Source organism: Oncorhynchus kisutch, linkage group LG10 (genome assembly GCF_002021735.2).
Source record: "Oncorhynchus kisutch isolate 150728-3 linkage group LG10, Okis_V2, whole genome shotgun sequence".
In the NCBI taxonomy this organism is placed as follows: domain Eukaryota; kingdom Metazoa; phylum Chordata; class Actinopteri; order Salmoniformes; family Salmonidae; genus Oncorhynchus; species Oncorhynchus kisutch.
This window is the reverse complement of record NC_034183.2, coordinates 6,326,996-6,349,119: the sequence shown is the minus strand read 5'-3', so window position 1 is coordinate 6,349,119 and position 22,124 is coordinate 6,326,996. Positions and strand designations below refer to the sequence as shown.

Sequence of the window (22,124 nt, the reverse complement as noted above, 5' to 3'; positions counted from 1 at the left end):
ATTGTTATTGTTATTGTTCTATAACATACATATTGTTGTTGTTCTATAACATACATATTGTTATTGTTCTATAACATACATATTGTTGTTGTTGTTCTATAATATACATATTGTTGTTGTTATTGTTCTATAACGTACATATTGTTGTTGTTATTGTTCTATAACATACATATTGTTATTGTTCTATAACATACATATTGTTATTATTCTATAACATACATATTGTTGTTGTTATTGTTCTATAACATACATATTGTTATTGTTATTGTTCTATAACATACATATTGTTGTTGTTCTATAACATACATATTGTTGTTGTTGTTGTTCTATAACATACATATTGTTGTTGTTCTATAACATACATATTGTTATTGTTATTGTTCTATAACATACATATTGTTGTTGTTCTATAACAGACATATTGTTGTTGTTCTATAACATACATATTGTTATTGTTGTTGTTCTATAACATACATATTGTTATTGTTGTTGTTCTATAACATACATATTGTTATTGTTATTGTTCTATAACATACATATTGTTATTGTTGTTGTTCTATAACATACATATTGTTATTGTTGTTGTTCTATAACATACATATTGTTATTGTTGTTCTATAACATACATATTGTTGTTGTTCTATAACATACATGTTATTGTTCTATAACATACATGTTATTGTTCTATAACATACATGTTATTGTTCTATAACATACATGTTGTTATTGTTCTATAACATACATATTGTTGTTGTTGTTGTTCTATAACATACATGTTGTTATTGTTCTATAACATACATATTGTTGTTGTTCTATAACATACATATTGTTGTTGTTGTTGTTCTATAACATACATGTTGTTATTGTTCTATAACATACATATTGTTGTTGTTGTTGTTCTATAAGATACATATTGTTGTTGTTGTTGTTCTATAATATACATATTGTTGTTGTTCTATAACATACATATTGTTATTGTTGTTGTTCTATAACATACATATTGTTATTGTTGTTGTTCTATAATATACATATTGTTGTTCTATAATATACATATTGTTGTTGTTCTATAACATACATATTGTTGTTGTTCTATAACATACATATTGTTATTGTTATTGTTCTATAACATACATATTGTTATTGTTATTGTTCTATAACATACATATTGTTATTGTTATTGTTCTATAACATACATATTGTTGTTGTTGTTCTATAACATACATATTGTTGTTGTTCTATAACATACATATTGTTATTGTTATTGTTCTATAACATACATATTGTTATTGTTATTGTTCTATAACATACATATTGTTATTGTTATTGTTCTATAACATACATATTGTTGTTGTTGTTCTATAACATACATATTGTTATTGTTATTGTTCTATAACATACATATTGTTGTTGTTGTTCTATAACATACATATTGTTGTTGTTCTATAACATACATATTGTTATTGTTCTATAACATACATATTGTTGTTGTTCTATAACATACATATTGTTATTGTTCTATAACATACATATTGTTATTGTTATTGTTCTATAACATACATATTGTTATTGTTATTGTTCTATAACATACATATTGTTATTGTTATTGTTCTATAACATACATATTGTTGTTGTTGTTCTATAACATACATATTGTTGTTGTTGTTCTATAACATACATATTGTTGTTGTTGTTGTTCTATAACATACATATTGTTGTTGTTGTTGTTCTATAACATACATATTGTTGTTGTTGTTGTTGTTCTATAACATACATATTGTTGTTGTTGTTGTTCTATAACATACATATTGTTGTTGTTGTTGTTCTATAACATACATATTGTTGTTGTTGTTGTTCTATAACATACATATTGTTGTTGTTCTATAACATACATATTGTTGTTGTTGTTGTTCTATAATATACATATTGTTGTTGTTGTTGTTCTATAACATACATATTGTTGTTGTTCTATAACATACATATTGTTGTTGTTGTTGTTCTATAATATACATATTGTTGTTGTTGTTGTTCTATAACATACATATTGTTGTTGTTGTTGTTCTATAATATACATATTGTTGTTGTTGTTGTTCTATAACATACATATTGTTGTTGTTGTTGTTCTATAATATACATATTGTTGTTGTTGTTGTTCTATAACATACATATTGTTGTTGTTGTTCTATAACATACATATTGTTGTTGTTGTTCTATAACATGCATATTGTTGTTGTTCTATAACATACATATTGTTGTTGTTCTATAACATACATATTGTTGTTGTTCTATAACATACATATTGTTGTTGTTCTATAACATACATATTGTTGTTGTTCTATAACATACATATTGTTGTTGTTATTGTTCTATAACATACATATTGTTGTTCTATAACATACATATTGTTATTGTTATTGTTCTATAACATACATATTGTTATTGTTATTGTTCTATAACATACATATTGTTATTGTTATTGTTCTATAACATACATATTGTTGTTGTTCTATAACATACATATTGTTGTTGTTCTATAACATACATATTGTTGTTGTTCTATAACATACATATTGTTGTTGTTCTATAACATACATATTGTTATTGTTATTGTTCTATAACATACATATTGTTGTTGTTCTATAACATACATATTGTTATTGTTATGTTCTATAACATACATATTGTTATTGTTCTATAACATACATATTGTTGATGTTCTATAACATACATATTGTTGTTGTTCTATAACATACATATTGTTGATGTTCTATAACATACATATTGTTGTTGTTCTATAACATACATATTGTTATTGTTCTATAACATACATATTGTTGTTGTTCTATAACATACATATTGTTGTTGTTCTATAACATACATGTTGTTGTTGTTCTATAACATACATATTGTTGTTGTTCTATAACATACATGTTGTTGTTGTTCTATAACATACATATTGTTATTGTTCTATAACATACATATTGTTGTTGTTCTATAACATACATATTGTTGTTGTTCTATAACATACATGTTGTTGTTGTTCTATAACATACATATTGTTGTTGTTCTATAACATACATGTTGTTGTTGTTCTATAACATACATGTTGTTGTTGTTCTATAACATACATATTGTTGATGTTCTATAACATACATATTGTTGTTGTTCTATAACATACATATTGTTGTTGTTCTATAACAGACATATTGTTGTTGTTCTATAACATACATATTGTTGTTGTTCTATAACATACATATTGTTGTTGTTCTATAACATACATATTGTTGTTGTTCTATAACATACATATTGTTGTTGTTCTATAACATACATGTTGTTGTTGTTCTATAACATACATGTTGTTGTTGTTCTATAACATACATGTTGTTGTTGTTCTATAACAGACATGTTGTTGTTGTTCTATAACATACATATTGTTATTGTTCTATAACATACATATTGTTGTTGTTCTATAACAGACATGTTGTTGTTGTTCTATAACATACATATTGTTGTTGTTCTATAACAGACATGTTGTTGTTGTTCTATAACATACATGTTGTTGTTGTTCTATAACATACATGTTGTTGTTGTTGTTCTATAACAGACATGTTGTTGTTGTTCTATAACATACATATTGTTGTTGTTCTATAACAGACATATTGTTGTTGTTCTATAACATACATATTGTTGTTGTTCTATAACAGACATGTTGTTGTTGTTCTATAACATACATATTGTTATTGTTCTATAACATACATATTGTTGTTGTTCTATAACAGACATGTTGTTGTTGTTCTATAACATACATATTGTTATTGTTATTGTTCTATAACATACATATTGTTGTTGTTCTATAACACACATATTGTTGTTGTTCTATAACATACATATTGTTATTGTTGTTATTCTATAACATACATATTGTTGTTGTTCTATAACAGACATATTGTTGTTGTTCTATAACAGACATGTTGTTGTTGTTCTATAACATACATATTGTTATTGTTGTTATTCTATAACATACATATTGTTGTTGTTCTATAACAGACATATTGTTGTTGTTCTATAACAGACATGTTGTTGTTGTTCTATAACATACATATTGTTGTTGTTCTATAACAGACATGTTGTTGTTGTTCTATAACATACATATTGTTGTTGTTCTATAACATACATATTGTTATTGTTATTGTTCTATAACATACATATTGTTGTTGTTCTATAACAGACATATTGTTGTTGTTCTATAACATACATATTGTTATTGTTATTGTTCTATAACAGACATGTTGTTGTTGTTCTATAACATACATATTGTTGTTATTCTATAACATACATGTTGTTGTTGTTCTATAACATACATATTGTTATTGTTCTATAACATACATATTGTTGTTGTTCTATAACATACATATTGTTGTTGTTCTATAACAGACATGTTGTTGTTGTTCTATAACATACATATTGTTATTGTTCTATAACATACATATTGTTGTTGTTCTATAACATACATGTTGTTGTTGTTCTATAACATCCACTTGTTATTGTTTGTTTTAAAAAAATCTGTCACTTGATGGTTTCATTTCAGAAAGACAAATAATCAGTTTTTCTTGGTAAAATTATGTATCTCCGTCTCACTGTCAGATAAATAAGTAGTACTGCTAGGTTTTAATGTAAAAAATAAAATAAGAAATACCTTTTTAATAAAGAACTATACAAATGATACATTTGTGACATCATAATGATTATAAAAACATCTAAGAACAATAATGAAATACATTAATATGAGATCTGTATGTAAAACATTTACATTTGACATTTCTAATTTAGCAGATGCTCTTACCCAGAGTGCCTTACAGTTAGTGCATTGATCTTAAGATATCTAGGTGAGACAACTACATATCACAGTCTAATATACAGGATATAAAACATTCCATTCCAGCTAAACAATCGATATACAGCATTTTTGCAACAACAAAAAAACGTTTTCATACACATCAAATCAATCGTTTCAAACAGAAAAAAATGATTATTTGAAAAGAAAAATGGTGGATATAGAGTTTAGGAAATAAACGCTTCATATATAGACTGGTATTACATCCTGTCCTGAGGAAATATGGAATATGTTTGTGAGAACCAGGGAGGGAGCTCTGCAGAAAGAACTATGTGATTTCATGTACATTCTTCACATGCTGCGACATGACTGCTTAGATTAAAAAGGGGAGTCATGGCCATAGGCTGGTCGTAACAGAACCTTCATTTACCTGTTGTGAACAAAAATTCAACAAGATCTCACAGAAAATGGTGAAATTGACTTCTGAATCCAAGCTAGTACCTAAAACTGGGATTGAACCCGTGAACCTCAGACCCGGATCGCACCGTTTACGCCAATCCACCATCCCTGTCCACAGTTTTTGATGGTAAAGTTTAGGTATTAATTGAAGTAAATATTCACCCATTTTCAATGTCATATTGTTTTTGTGCATCTCTGAGTTGATGTTCTATCGATTACCTGGGTAATTTCATGTGTATCTGAGTTATTGGCGTTCAAGCAGGCAGAAATCCATCCTGTATTAACGTACCACAGAGATAGTCTCTCTCTACACAGGAAGTTAATAGGAAGTCTCTCTCTCTACACAGGAAGTTAATAGGAAGTATATCTCTCTACACAGGAAGTTAATAGGAAGTCTCTCTCTCTACACAGGAAGTTAATAGGAAGTCTCTCTCTCTACACATGAAGTTAATAGGAAGTCTCTCTCTCTACACACGAAGTTAATAGGAAGTCTCTCTCACTACACAGGAAGTTAATAGGAAGTCTCTCTCACTACACAGGAAGTTAATAGGAAGTCTCTCTCACTACACAGGAAGTTAATAGGAAGTCTCTCTCACTACACAGGAAGTTAATAGGAAGTCTCTCTCACTACACAGGATGTTAATAGGAAGTCTCTCTCACTACACAGGAAGTTAATAGGAAGTCTCTCTCACTACACAGGAAGTTAATATGAAGTCTCTCTCACTACACAGGAAGTTAATAGGAAGTCTCTCTCTCTACACAGGAAGTTAATAGGAAGTATCTCTCTCTACACAGGAAGTTAATAGGAAGTCTCTCTCACTACACAGGAAGTTAATAGGAAGTCTCTCTCTCTACACAGGAAGTTAATAGGAAGTCTCTCTCTCTACACTGGAAGTTAATAGGAAGTCTCTCTCTCTACACTGGAAGTTAATAGGAAGTATCTCTCACTACACAGGAAGTTAATAGGAAGTCTCTCTCTCTACACAGGAAGTTAATAGGAAGTCTCTCTCTCTCTACACAGGAAGTTAATAGGAAGTCTCTCTCTCTACACAGGAAGTTAATAGGAAGTCTCTCTCTCTACACACGAAGTTAATAGGAAGTCTCTCTCTCTACACACGAAGTTAATAGGAAGTCTCTCTCACTACACAGGAAGTTAATAGGAAGTCTCTCTCACTACACAGGAAGTTAATAGGAAGTCTCTCTCACTACACAGGAAGTTAATAGGAAGTCTCTCTCTCTACACAGGAAGTTAATAGGAAGTCTCTCTCTCTACACTGGAAGTTAATAGGAAGTCTCTCTCTCTACACAGGAAGTTAATAGGAAGTCTCTCTCACTACACAGGAAGTTAATAGGAAGTTTCTCTCTCTCTACACAGGAAGTTAATAGGAAGTCTCTCTCTACACAGGAAGTTAATAGGAAGTCTCTCTCTCTCTACACAGGAAGTTAATAGGAAGTCTCTCTCTCTACACAGGAAGTTAATAGGAAGTCTCTCTCTCTCTCTACACAGGAAGTTAATAGGAAGTCTCTCTCTCTCTCTACACAGGAAGTTAATAGGAAGTCTCTCTCTCTCTACACACACAGGAAGTTAATAGGAAGTCTCTCTCTCTACAGAGGAAGTTAATAGGAAGTCTCTCTCTCGCTACACTGGATGTTAATAGGAAGTCTCTCTCTCTCTCTCTCTCTACACTGGAAGTTAATAGGAAGTCTCTCTCTCTCTCTCTACACAGGAAGTTAATAGGAAGTCTCTCTCTCTACAGAGGAAGTTAATAGGAAGTCTCTCTCTCTACACAGGAAGTTAATAGGAAGAGTCTCTCTCTCTACACTGGAAGTTAATAGGAAGTCTCTCTCACTACACAGGAAGTTAATAGGAAGTCTCTCTCACTACACAGGAAGTTAATAGGAAGTCTCTCTCACTACACAGGAAGTTAATAGGAAGTCTCTCTCACTACACAGGAAGTTAATAGGAAGTCTCTCTCTCTACACAGGAAGTTAATAGGAAGTCTCTCTCTCTACACTGGAAGTTAATAGGAAGTCTCTCTCTCTACACAGGAAGTTAATAGGAAGTCTCTCTCACTACACAGGAAGTTAATAGGAAGTTTCTCTCTCTCTACACAGGAAGTTAATAGGAAGTCTCTCTCTACACAGGAAGTTAATAGGAAGTCTCTCTCTCTCTACACAGGAAGTTAATAGGAAGTCTCTCTCTCTCTCTACACAGGAAGTTAATAGGAAGTCTCTCTCTCTCTCTACACAGGAAGTTAATAGGAAGTCTCTCTCTCTCTCTACACAGGAAGTTAATAGGAAGTCTCTCTCTCTCTCTACACAGGAAGTTAATAGGAAGTCTCTCTCTCTCTACACACACAGGAAGTTAATAGGAAGTCTCTCTCTCTACAGAGGAAGTTAATAGGAAGTCTCTCTCTCTCTACACTGGATGTTAATAGGAAGTCTCTCTCTCTCTCTCTCTACACTGGAAGTTAATAGGAAGTCTCTCTCTCTCTCTCTACACAGGAAGTTAATAGGAAGTCTCTCTCTCTACAGAGGAAGTTAATAGGAAGTCTCTCTCTCTACACAGGAAGTTAATAGGAAGAGTCTCTCTCTCTACACTGGAAGTTAATAGGAAATCTCTCTCTCTACACTGGAAGTTAATAGGAAGTCTCTCTCTCACTACACTGGAAGTTAATAGGAAGTCTCTCTCTCTCTCTACGACTGTGTGATCACACTCTCCGCAGCCGATGTGAGTAAAACCTTAAAACAGATCAACATACACAAGGCCACAGGGCCAGAGGGATTACAAGGATGTAAACTGTTACTGTTAGTCTTCACTGACATTTTCAACCTCTCCCTGTCCGAGTCTGTAATACCAACGTGTTTTAAGCAGACCACCATAGTCCCTGTGCCCAAAGAACACTAAGGTAACCTGCCTAAATGACTACCGACCCATAGCACTCACGTCTGTAGCTATGAAGTGCTTTGAAAGGCTGGTCATGGCTCATATCAACACCATTATCACAGAAACCATAGACCTACTCAAATTTGCATACAGCCCCAACAGATCCACAGATGATGCAATCTCTATTGCTCTCCACACTGCCCTTTCCCACCGGCACAAAATAAATACCTATGTGTGAATGTTATTCATTGACTACAGCTCAGCGTTCAACCCCATAGTGCCCTCAAAGCTCATAACTAAGCTAAGGACACTGGGACTAAACACCTCCCTCTGCAACTGGATCCTGGACTTCCTGACGGGCCGCCTCCAGGTGGTAAGGATCACATCCGCCAAACACATCCGCCATATTGATCCTCAACACAGGGACCCCTAAGGGGTGCGCGCTCAGTCCCCTCCTGTACTCCCTGTTCACTCATGACTGCATGGCCAGGCACGACTTCAAAACCGTCATTAAGTTTGCCGATGACACAACAGTGGTAGGCCTGATCACCGACAACAACGAGACAGCCTATAGGGAGGAGGTCAGAGACCTGGCCATGTGGTGCCAGGACAACCTCTCCCTCAACGTGAGTAAGACAAAGGAGATGATTGTGGACTATAGGAAAAGGAGGACCGAGCACGTCCCCATTCTCATCGATGGGGCTGTAGTGGAGCAGGTTGAGAACTTCAATTTCCTTTGTGTCCACATAACCAACAAACTATCATGGTCCAAGCACACCAAGACAGTCGTGAAGAGGGTGCGACAAAGCCTATTCCCCCTCAGGAGACTGAAAAGATTTGGCATGGGTCCTCAGATCCTCAAAAGGTTCTACAGCTGCACCATCAAGAGCATGGTGGTTGCCATGGTTGCATCACTGCCTGGTATGGCAACTGCTCAGCCCCCGACCGCAAGGCACTACAGAGGGTAGTGCGTATGGCCCAGTACATCACTGGGGCCAAGCTTCCTGCCATCCAGGACCTCAATACCAGGCGGTGTCAGAGGAAGGCCCTAAAAATGGTCAAAGACTCCAGCCACCCTAGTCATAGACTGTTCTCTCTGCTACAGCACGGCAAGCTGTACCAGAGTGCCAAGTCTAGATCCAAGAGGCTTCTAAACAGCTTCTACCCAAAGCCATAAGACTCCTGAACATCTAATCAAATGGCTACCCAGACTATTTGCATTGCCCACTCCACCCTCTTTTCGCTACTGCTACTCTCTGTTGTTATCATCTATGCATAGTCACTTTAATAACTATACCTACATGTACATATTACCTCAACTAACCGGTGCCCCTGCACATTGACTCTGTACCGGTACCCCCTGTATATAGCCTCCACATTGACTCTGTACCGGTACCCCCTGTATATAGCCTCCACATTGACTCTGTACCGGTACCCCCTGTATATAGCCTCCACATTGACTCTGTACCGGTACCCCCTGTATATAGCCTCCACATTGACTCTGTACCGGTATCCTCTGTATATAGCCTCCACATTGACTCTGTACCGGTATCCTCTGTATATAGCCTCCACATTGACTCTGTACCGGTACCCCCTGTATATAGCCTCCACATTGACTCTGTACCGGTACCCCCTGTATATAGCCTCCACATTGACTCTGTACCGGTACCCCCTGTATATAGCCTCCACATTGACTCTGTACCGGTACCCCCTGTATATAGCCTCCACATTGACTCTGTACCGGTACCCCCCTGTATATAGCCTCCACATTGACTCTGTACCGGTACCCCCCTGTATATAGCCTCCACATTGACTCTGTACCGGTACCCCCTGTATATAGCCTCCACATTGACTCTGTACCGGTACCCTCTGTATATAGCCTCCACATTGACTCTGTACCGGTACCCCCTGTATATAGCCTCCACATTGACTCTGTACCGGTACCCCTGTATATAGCCTCCACATTGACTCTGTACCGGTACCCTCTGTATATAGCCTCCACATTGACTCTGTACCGGTACCCCCTGTATATAGCCTCCACATTGACTCTGTACTGGTACCCCCTGTATATAGCCTCCACATTGACTCTGTACCGGTACCCCCTGTATATAGCCTCCACATTGACTCTGTACCGTAATACCCTGTATGTAGCCTCCACATTTTATTTTATTTTTTACCTTTATTTAACCAGGCAAGTCAGTTAAGAACAAATTCTTATTTTCAATGACGGCCTGGGAACAGTGGGTTAACTGCCTGTTCAGGGGCAGAACGACAGATTTGTACCTTGTCAGCTCGGGGGATTGAACTCGCAACCTTCCGGTTACTAGTCCGACGCTCTAACCACTAGGCTACGTTGCCGCACATTGACTCTGTACCGGTACCCCCTGTATATAGCCTCCACATTGACTCTGTACCGGTACCCCCTGTATATAGCCTCCACATTGACTCTGTACCGGTACCCCCTGTATATAGCCTCCACATTGACTCTGTACCGGTACCCCTGTATATAGCCTCCACATTGACTCTGTACCGGTACCCCTTGTATATAGCCTCCACATTGACTCTGTACCGGTACCCCTGTATATAGCCTCCACATTGACTCTGTACCGGTACCCCCTGTATATAGTCTCCACATTGACTCTGTACTGGTACCCCCTGTATATAGCCTCCACATTGACTCTGTACCGGTACCCCCTGTATATAGTCTCCACATTGACTCTGTACCGTAATACCCTGTATATAGCCTCCACATTGACTCTGTACCGTAATACCCTGTATATAACCTCCACATTGACTCTGTACTGGTACCCCCTGTATATAGCCTCCACATTGACTCTGTACCGTAACACCCTGTATATAGCCTCCACATTGACTCTGTACCGTAATACCCTGTATATAGCCTCCACATTGACTCTGTACCGTAATACCCTGTATATAGCCTCCACATTGACTCTGTACCGTAATACCCTGTATATAGCCTCCACATTGACTCTGTACCGTAATACCCTGTATATAGCCTCCACATTGACTCTGTACCGTAATACCCTGTATATAGCCTCCACATTGACTCTGTACCGTAATACCCTGTATATAGCCTCCACATTGACTCTGTACCGTAATACCCTGTATATAGCCTCCACATTGACTCTGTACCGTAATACCCTGTATATAACCTCCCTGTTGTTATTTTACTGCTGCTCTTTAATTACTTGTTCCTTTGATTTCTTATTCGTATTTAAACTGCATTGTTGGTTAGGGGCTTGTAAGTAAGCATTTCACTGTAAGATCTACACCTCTTGTATTCGGCGCACATGACTAATTCAATTTGATATGATTTGATTTTACAGTACAAAGTTAAAGACAACAAGACTGTACTTGTGGGTGTGTGTGTGTGCACGCGTTTGTGTGTTCCCAGGCAGGTAGGCTGGAGGGAGGGGTGTGTGAGCTTCATACTTGGCTAAGTCAAAGCCTCAGGGAACAGGCAACAAACTGGTTGGTGGAGAATGAGGCCAGAAAGCTAGAGGGATAGAGTGAGAGTGTCCAGAAAATGAGAGAGAAAGATTAAAGAGACAGCACCCCAAGGACTTGGGCCTAACCCTGCTGACAACATGCAAACACTACCTGTCACTCAACAGCCACCTTTTTCCTGGTCTGTCTACAACAAGATCTCAAAGGTTCCCTTCTAAATTCAACATAGTTCCATTTAGAACACATTATATATGGTTCCATTTAGAACACATTATATATGGTTCCATTTAGAACACAATATATATGGTTCCATTTAGAACACATTATATATGGTTCCATTTAGAACACATTATATATGGTTCCATTTAGAACACATTATATATGGTTCCATTTAGAACACATTATATATGGTTCCATTTAGAACACATTATATATGGTTCCATTTAGAACACATTATATATGGTTCCATTTAGAACACATTATATATGGTTCCATTTAGAACACATTATATATGGTTCCATTTAGAACACAATATATATATGGTTCCATTTAGAACACATTATATATGGTTCCATTTAGAATGCATTATTAAGGGTTCCATTTAGAACACATTATATATGGTTCCATTTAGAACACAATATATATATGGTTCCATTTAGAACACATTATATATGGTTCCATTTAGAACACATTATATATGGTTCCATTTAGAACACATTATATATGGTTCCATTTAGAACACATTATATATGGTTCCATTTAGAATGCATTATTAAGGGTTCCAAAGGTTCCCTTCTATAGTTTGGACGAACGGCAATGTTTCTTTGACGCATTCATTCCGAGTGGTTACAAGGTAAACAAAAAAATGAACAGTTTAGGCATTATTCCGCGGTAAGGTAAGGTAAACTTAAAAATGAACAGTTTAGGCATTATTCCGCGGTAAGGTAAGGTAAACTTAAAAATGAACAGTTTAGGCATTAATTCCACATGGTTACAAGGTAAACTTAAAAATGAACAGTTTAGGCATTAATTCCGAGTGGTTAAGCTTAGGGCTTTGTTTTTTGTTCATTTTTTTTACCTTTATTTAACTAGGAAAGTCAGTTAAGAACTAATTCTTATTTTCAATGACGGCCTAGGAACAGTGGGTTAAACTGCCTGTTCAGGGGCAGAACGACAGATTTTCTACCCTGTCAGCTCGGGGATTTGATCGTGCAACCTTTGCGGTTACTAGTCCAACGCTCTAACCACTAGGCTACCCTGCCGCCCCTACACTCTAACCACTAGGCTACCCTGCCGCCCCTACACTCTAACCACTAGGCTACCCTGCCACCCCTACACTCTAACCACTAGGCTACCCTGCCGCCCCTCCACTCTAACCACTAGGCTACCCTGCCGCCCCTCCACTCTAACCACTAGGCTACCCTGCCGCCCCTACACTCTAACCACTAGGCTACCCTGCCGCCCCTACACTCTAACCACTAGGCTACCCTGCCGCCCCTACACTCTAACCACTAGGCTACCCTGCCGCCCCTACACTCTAACCACTAGGCTACCCTGCCGCCCCTACACTCTAACCACTAGGCTACCCTGCCACCCCTACACTCTAACCACTAGGCTACCCTGCCGCCCCTCCACTCTAACCACTAGGCTACCTTGCCGCCCCTCCACTCTAACCACTAGGCTACCCTGCCGCCCCTCCACTCTAACCACTAGGCTACCCTGCCACCCCTCCACTCTAACCACTAGGCTACCCTGCCGCCCCTACACTCTAACCACTAGGCTACCTGCCGCCCCTCCACTCTAACCACTAGGCTGTCTGCCGCCCCCCACTCTAACCACTAGGCTACCCTGCCGCCCCTCCACTCTAACCACTAGGGTCAGGCTTAAAACAAACAAAATAACTAAAATAATGAAATACAATGCACTCTTACCATCAAATATCATTGAGTATTCTCATGGTTTGCTACTGTGGTGGTGCAGTGACCTAAGCAATGTGCTCCCACAGCATCATGAATTCACACCCAGTGCCGGCCAAACATTTAATCATTTGATTCATTTAATTCATTTGATTCATTTAATTCATTTAATTCATTTGATTCATTTAATTCATTGGATGAAGACATGAATCCACGTCCTTTTCAAACATCTGAAATTGGGAGTCTATTTCCAGAGATCAGGCTGCTGTCTAGGCCCACAGGCTTACAAACGGGAATTGAAGAAATCAATTTTCATTGTGTTCTTATCCAAATCAATGATACTGTTAATCATCCGTTAACAATGTTATCAATACATCACGATATTTCGTAGTATTGATCAAATGTTATGAATTATGTTACAAATCATTATTGTATTATGGTATGTATTTATTTGTATCCTCTATTTACAGCCAAAGTTAGTCATGTAAAGCGGAATTTGAATAAAAGGTGCAATCCCCTCAGGAAGATGTCATCTGTGGATGTTTTATCCTTGCTCTAGTATTGTCTGCGTGTTGTTCTACTAGCACATAACGCATAACTGCATTCATAGTGTGAAAAGTTCTACATTGTATTTGTTCTGAAATCCCTGCCAGTGACTCGTAGCACCATCTCACAGAAAACAACATTGTGTTGTAATGATAAACGGCACTTCCCATTGCCATACACTGTGTTGTTCAATAGATTGCTTAAGGTGACTATTACTGATGAAATGATTGGATATCTCCATTAAGGCAGCAGGGCCCTGAGCTGTCACTGGAATAGAATATTCATTAATTTAGGCTACTGCGCCAATAGGCTACTAGGCTACTGTGCCAATAGGCTACTGGGCTACTGGGCATATAGGCTACTGGGCATATAGGCTACTGAGATACTGGGCCAATAGGCTACTGAGATACTTGGCCAATAGGCTACTGTGCCAATAGGCTACTGTGCCAATAGGCTACTGGGATACTGGGCCAATAGACTACTGGACCAATAGGCTACTAGGCTACTGGGATACTGGGCCAATAGGCTACTGGGCTACTAGGCCAATAGGCTACTGGGCTACTAGGCCAATAGGCTACTAGGCTACTGTGATACTTGGCCAATAGGCTACTGGGCTACTGGGATACTGGGCCACTGGGCATATAGGCTACTGAGATACTGGGCCAATAGGCTACTGGGATACTTGGCCAATAGGCTACTGTGCCAATAGGCTACTGGGATACTGTGATACTGGGCCAATAGGCTACTGGGCTACTAGGCTACTGGGCCAATAGGCTACTAGGCTACTGTGATACTTGGCCAATAGGCTACTGGGCCAATAGGCTACTGGGATACTGGGCCAATAGGCTACTGGGCTACTGTGATACTGGGCCAATAGGCTACTTGGCTACTGGGCTACTGGGCCAATAGACTACTAGGCTACTGTGATACTTGGCCAATAGGCTACTGGGCCAATAGGCTACTGGGATACTGGGCCAATAGGCAACTGGGCCAATAGGGCAATTAGGCTACTGGGATACTTGGCTACTGGGCTATTGGGCTACCGGGATACTCTGCATTTAATTTCACTGCCTACTCATACAAAGGCTGTGGGGTTAGGAGACTACTTGCATTAAAATATTATCCTAAACTGGGATATGCTATTCAGCCTCTATGATACAATACCTTACAACAATAAAACATGCTTCGAAGCATCCGGAAGGCTTCATTACACCTTCAAAGTTGTAGTTAGTCGGTGGAGGAAGGGGAGGACCATCCTCCTCAGTGAATTTCACCAAAATAAAAATGGTGAAATATTTAATAAAGTTTGCCTTTTTAGATAAAACTATACTTCATATATTCATGTCACCAAATAATTGATTAAAACACACCTGTTTTGCCTTGAAGGTCTACAGTAGCCTCAACAGCACTCTGTAGGGTAGCACCATGGTGTAGCCGGAGGACAGTTAGCTTCCGTCCTCCTCTGGGTACATTGGCCTCAATACAAAACCTAGGAGGCTCATGGTTCTCACCCCCTTTCATAGACTTACACAGTAATTATGACAACTTCCAGAGAATGTCCTCCAACCTATCAGAGCTCTTGTAGCATGAACTGACATGTTGTCCACCCAATCAAAGGATCAGAGAATGAATCTAGTACTGAAAGCATAAGCTATAGCTAGCTAGCACTGCAGTGCATACAATGTGGTGAGTAGTTGACTCAAAGAGAGAAAGACAATAGATGAACAGTTAAGAACAAATAAAACACATAAAAAGGAGGAGCAACACAAAGAGAGAACTGTGAACTGTGTTTACGTGTGATCATGGGTGTATTCATTCCGCTGATTCTGTTGAAAAACATTTCTTAAACGGAAGCAAATGGAACGAAACGAGGATAAAGGTACCTGGATTTGTCCAATAGAAACTCATGTTTGCAACTGGTTGACTAATGATTACACCCAAATCACCTAGATTCAGGCAAGAGTGTGCAAGTTGGTATTGAATGTGTTACATGGTTGCCACCTTGATTACTTAAATGTCTCTTGAACTGTGCATCTACGTCATAGAGCTTGTATTCATAGAATAGGTTGTAGCAACCTCATGATGTGTATAGGGAAAATTAGAGTATCATGTAGTAAACCTAAACCTATCGCTGTTACATCAAATCAAATCAAATGTTATTTGTCACATACACATGGTTAGCAGATGTTAATGCGAGTGTAGCGAAATGCTTGTGCTTCTAGTTCCGACAATGCAGTAATAACCAACAAGTAATCTAGCTAACAATTCCAAAACTACTACCTTATAGAGCTGGGTGAATGGAAGATGAATGAGAGTCATCCAATATGCTGTAATAGAAATAAGGCCACGTTTCTCCCTCATCCTAAACGGCACCGGCCTACCACTGTAGTTAGTGTAGTTAGCAATTTGTTTAAGTGCAACCCTTTTATCTATTTCAACGTAGTCCCGCTTTAAACATGAATTTGGGAGACATACTCTGTTTGTTTGTTCAGTTTGCACTCAGTTGACCTAGATAGAAGAAGACATGTTGTACTGTTCCTCTCAGGTATGTGTCTCTGGCTGCCTAGAGAATACACCCCTTGACTTATTCAACATTTGTTGCGTTACAGTTTGGTCTTGTGCTTTAGGTTATTGTCCTGCTGAAAGGTGAATTTGTCTCCCAGTATCTGTTGGAAAGCAGACTAAACCAGGTTTTCCTCCAGGATTTTTGCCTGTGCTTAGCTCTATTCCATTTTTTCTTATCCTAAAAAAAAACTCCCTAGTTCTTGCCAATGACAAGCATCCCCATAACATGATGCAGCCACCACCATGCTTAAAAATATGTAGAGTGGTACTCAGTGATGTGTTGTGTTGGATTTGCCCCAAACATAATGCCTTCATTCAGGACATAAAGTTAATTTAGACATGTTGTTTTGCAGTATTACTTTAGTGCCTTATTGCAAACAGGATGCATGTTTTGGAATATTTATATTCTGTAGAGGCTTCCTCCTTTTCACGCTGTTATTCATGTTAGTATTGTAGAGCAAGTACAACGTTGTTGATCCATCCTCAGTTTTCTCCTTTCACAGCCATTAAACTGTAAATGTTTTAAAATCACCATTGGCCTCATGGTGAAATCCCTGAGTGGTTTCCTTCCTCTCCAGCAGCTGAGTTATGAAGGATGCCTGTATCTTTGTAGTGACTGGGTGTATTGATGCGCCATCCAAAGTGTAATTAATAACTTCACCATGCTCAAACGGACATTCAATGTCTGCTTTAAAAAAAATCTTTACCCATCTATCAATAACTGACCTTCTTTGCGAGACATTGGAAAACCTCCCTGGTCTTTGTGGTTGAAATTCACTGCTGGCGTACAGAGATGAGGTAGTCATTTAAAAATAATGTTAAACATGATTATTATTTCACATAGAGTGAATCCATGCAACTTATTATGTGACTTGTTAAACGAAATTTGACTTCTGAACGTATTTAGGCTTAAATAACAAAGGGGTTGAATACTTATTGACTCATAACATTCCAGCTTTTCCTTTTTAATTCATTTGTAAACATTTCTAAAAACAAAATTCCACTTTGACATTATGGGGTATTTGTGTGTAGATCAGTGACACAAAATCTAAATGAAATCCATTTTAAATTCAGGCTGTAACACAACAGTGGGGGGGGGGAATACTTTCTGAAGGCAATGTACCGTAAAACCTCATGCGAGGTATGGATCAGTGAGTCAACATTAGGTATATGGGCATTTGACATTTCTAAACTGTTCGAGCACTCACATATTTTTTGGTTGAATAATCGAGTACTCAAAATGGGAAAAATATTTTAAAAATTATAACATATTATAACATGCATTGGAAAAACATATACGCGCACATCTATCTATAGGCCTTTGTCAAAAGTGCACAATAATATATGATTTCTCATAACCATTATAGATAACAAATCATAGTTGCTAAATTGCCACATGTATATTAAAGTCAATAAAAAAGCAATAACAATTGATTTAAACTGTAATATCAACTGGTTACATTATATTGGGGAACACAGTCCTGAAAGAGGTCTGTAACCTCAGCAGTGGTGCTTGCTTGAAAATTACCTACTTTATTCTGCTTGTTCTGTGGAATTTTCTAAACGGATGAACAAGTCCATATTTTTTAAAACAAATGTAATGGACCTTTATTTCACTAGGCACGTCAGTTAAGAACAAATTCTTATTTACAATGACGGGCTAAGAACAGTGGGTAAATGACGGCCTTCCCCAGCCAACGCTGGGTCAATGGTGCACCGCCCTATGGGACTCCCAATCACAGCCAGATGTGATACAGTCTGGATTCAAACCAGGGACTGCAGTGACACCTCTTGCACTAAAATGCAGTGCCTTAGACCGCTGCGCCACTCAGGAGCCTATGCTTAATGATTCTGATGAAAATATGCTCTTTGTCTACATCAAAATAATTTTCAGTCTCTCCTGGTAGCAGCCTGAGGCTACACTGTCACTGACTACTGAACACCATAATGTAACACCTGGGATAACTCTGAAGACTTTAGGAAACTTTTAACTTAAAATCCAGGGAGTACCACAGTTTAGCTAATCCTTGACAGTCCCAGAGAGCTTACATAACAAGACCACTTAGACACCCAGCCTGCTTTGTGTTGACAGAGAGAAAGACCATTGATATGTAATTTCCCTGACAAGACTGGGCAGACGAGAATCACAGAAACCTGGTCTCTCCACCTCTCATTTACTACATATACATTAAACCCTCTCCTCTCTAAAGCGGACTAAGACAGACCTGTAACTCAATCTCACTGAACCAAGTCTGACTGAACCAAGTCTGACTGAACCAAGTCTGACTGAACCAAGTCTCACTGAACCAAGTCTCACTGAACCAATTCTGATTCAACCAGGTCTGACTGAAGCGCTTTATTTTCATCCTAGTCCTCATTGTTTCAGGGTAGCTGTGAGTTCATAGGTCATTTTAGAGCAGACTCAGCCGGAGTAACACCTGTAACCCAATCTTCTGGATCTCAATCTCACTCAAGGCTTAGATTGTTGACAACATGTCAACTATATTTAGTCTCAAATGTTTATTGAATACATAAATACATTGGACAATGAGCACTTGTTGTCACTCAAAAACATTGCTGCAGTTGATGGTTAGCTGGCTATTTTATGGTTGCCATGGTTGCAAAGACGTGAGAACAGTCAAAACATCAAAACAAGACATGGTATCAAGAACAAGATAAAACTAGCTGAAACCAGCCTCTTACGATTCTCCACATGGCAGCTTCTTGTCATTGTTGCTAGCTATCTGGCCATTCAGAATCACAACAACAACACACAGACCGTCTGCCCCGTCGCGCGCTTCGTGACATTGTCAACTAACCGATCTATGAAAGCCATGCTTGTTTGAGTCTGTCAGCTAAAGATTCAATTGTATAAAAACTTCATGGTAAAGCACAGCTATAACCCAAAACAATTTTTTTAAATTTTATTTTATTATATTCTATACATATTCTATATATTCTTATACAAAGACTGAGGTAGCCGGTGGAGAGAGGGGAGGGAGAGAGAGAAAGAAAGAGAGGGGTGAGAGATGGAGAGAGGGGAGAGAGAGAAAGAGAGGGGAGAGAGATGGAGATAGGGGGGAGAGAGAAAGGGAGGTAGAGAATGGGAGAGAGGGGGGAGAGGGAGAGGGGGAGTGAAGAAAGGGAGTGGAGAGAGAGAGAGAGAGAGAGGGGTGGGAGAGAAAGGGAGGTGGAGAATGGGAGAGAGAAAGGGAGAGAGAGAGAGAGAAGAGTGGCAGAACTGGATCAGGTAGTTTCATACACTGTATACAACAGTAAACAATTAATCTACAGTGGTCCCGCGTAGCTCAGGTGGTAGAGCATTGTGCTTGTGAGGTTGATTCCCAGGGGCACCAGTATGGGGAAAATAAGTAAGAGAATGTAGACATTCACTACTCTAAGTTGCTCTGGATAACATCATCTGCTAAATGACTAAAATTAATTGAATAAAAAAATATATAATTAGTAAGAATTCATGCAAGTTGTTTACATGATTTGTTCATTTAATTTAACCCAAAAAAGTTAAGAATAAATCCAACTCCTGTATGTTGCTCAAAATCTAAGTATTTTAAATAATACTTTTTATTTTAAATAATATTTGAAGTTCTTGCAATAACTTGCAGCATGCCTGTTTTTAGAGGATTGTGGGTTAATTCTACATTTGTAGACTTTATGATAATTTTACACAATGTTGTATACATGTTTGAAAAAAGAAAGGTATATTTATTTAACAGTATTAAGCAGTTTGTCATGAGGCAAATGTATCACATTGCAATGCAGTTCTACCGACAGTTGCTACAGGTGGATTGTCAATAGTTTGCTTATGTATCACATCAAGTCAGTAAATTGTCTCTGAGCGCAGCAATGTAGTAGGTAGTCTACGGTACATTTGAGTACCATGTCGCCATAGGAGGCTAGGTCCTACCTGAGGAGGTATAGTGTGTGGCTGAGCCGTTCTGTCGTGAAAGCGTCGAGGTTTTCTCGGCGAGCCGCATAGCAACCTGCTGCTGGACCCGCTTGGCCCGGGTCATCTCATCCGACAGGTTGCCCCCTTTCCCCTCGAGTTGGATCTCGGACGGGACCGCGTAAGTACTGACGGCGGTATTGGGCTGCAAAGCAGACAGAAAGACGTGATCTTGAGCCCCGAAACTCATTGTCGAAACTCGGAAGGCAATTTAAAAGTTCCAAGGATTCCAACCGAGAGCGCAATGTGTGTTTCTCGTCTAAACAATTTCTGATCTGGAAATAATGAATTTGGTCATCGGTAAAGTCGGTATTCGGTGTTGAGTTGCTCGTTCCTGTGTGAGATACTTTTCTTACGACTACTCCCTCGGTAATGAACTATACAGTATATGCCGAAATAACAACGGGGTGGAGTCTGTGAGGGAGAGTAGGCTACCTGGCACAGGAAAATAAACTCTCTCATTGAGTACGGTTACATGCACACAATAGTTAGATTCATATAGTAGTTATTGCTTTGCTAAGAAGAACGATTCCCCTAATCATTATGTTTACATGGACACATCTGAAAAAGGCTACATGATGGCACTCTGATAAATGCAGAACATCGCCAATCAAAAGACACTTTCTAAGCACACTGGTCATGTGCTTCATTTGTAAATCGGGAGGTGCCGGAACTAACAGTAAGCGGGAGGGGGGGGTGACCTGGGAAGCTCTGAGGTACGGGACATCTGAGAAAAACAACAACAACAACAACATATCTAACAAAGCATTGCATGCATATCATCTCATTTGCGTAGTGGCATAGGGCAATAGAGTAGAGGCATTTATACATGGGGAACATTTTAATAGCCTCGGGTCCGGAAATAAATTGGTAAGGGAAAACATGTTTGTTTTATAAACGCATTTCATGCAATTTTACATAATTTTACACGACTGGAGACTTAATTTTTCTTTAATGCCGCACAAATGATCGAAATGACAGACTATTTTGACACTGACAAACTGAGAATCTGAGATGAATAAAAACGACCTTGAATCTATCAATAACCTAGGGCTAGGTGTTTGGAGACACACATTGTAGGCTACATTATGAGGAGGAAATTATAGTCCTAAACATGCGTTCCAGTTTCACTGACTCACCCCAATGATGCGCATCTCACTCACCGGCGATGGCCAACGCGATTTTAAACAATATTTGGAAGTTGATTAAATATTTTTGGTAGCAGACAGATTAGCATTCTTTTTTTTTCAGCAGTAGCCATTTGGTTTCCAACCGGTGTTTTCTCCCGATTGTATTTGACATATTGCGAAAGGCTTGTTTTGACCGCATGCTTGTTCACTGACAGATTTGCCGCGCGTCCCCGACTGTAGGCCATGCCATGTTATTGGGTTACGCACAATCCACAGCAATTAAATCAACTGTTGATCCTCTGTGACAAAATGACGGGCATTTGCATGGTGTAGTAGGACATTCTGAATCATTTAATTT

General features: G+C 38.3%; 1 protein-coding gene across 1 annotated transcript in view; it reads right to left on the bottom strand.

The window, feature by feature from the left end:
* LOC109881126 (plakophilin-3) overlaps nt 1–21,279 on the bottom strand; it is a 73,115-nt gene extending 51,836 nt beyond the window's left edge. The window contains exon 1 of the mRNA XM_031832950.1: nt 20,598–21,279. Coding sequence (XP_031688810.1) covers nt 20,598–20,826 — 229 coding nt within the window. The 5' untranslated portion in view covers nt 20,827–21,279. The remainder of the gene's footprint in view (nt 1–20,597) is intronic.
* Between the last annotated feature and the right edge of the window lie 845 nt (nt 21,280–22,124).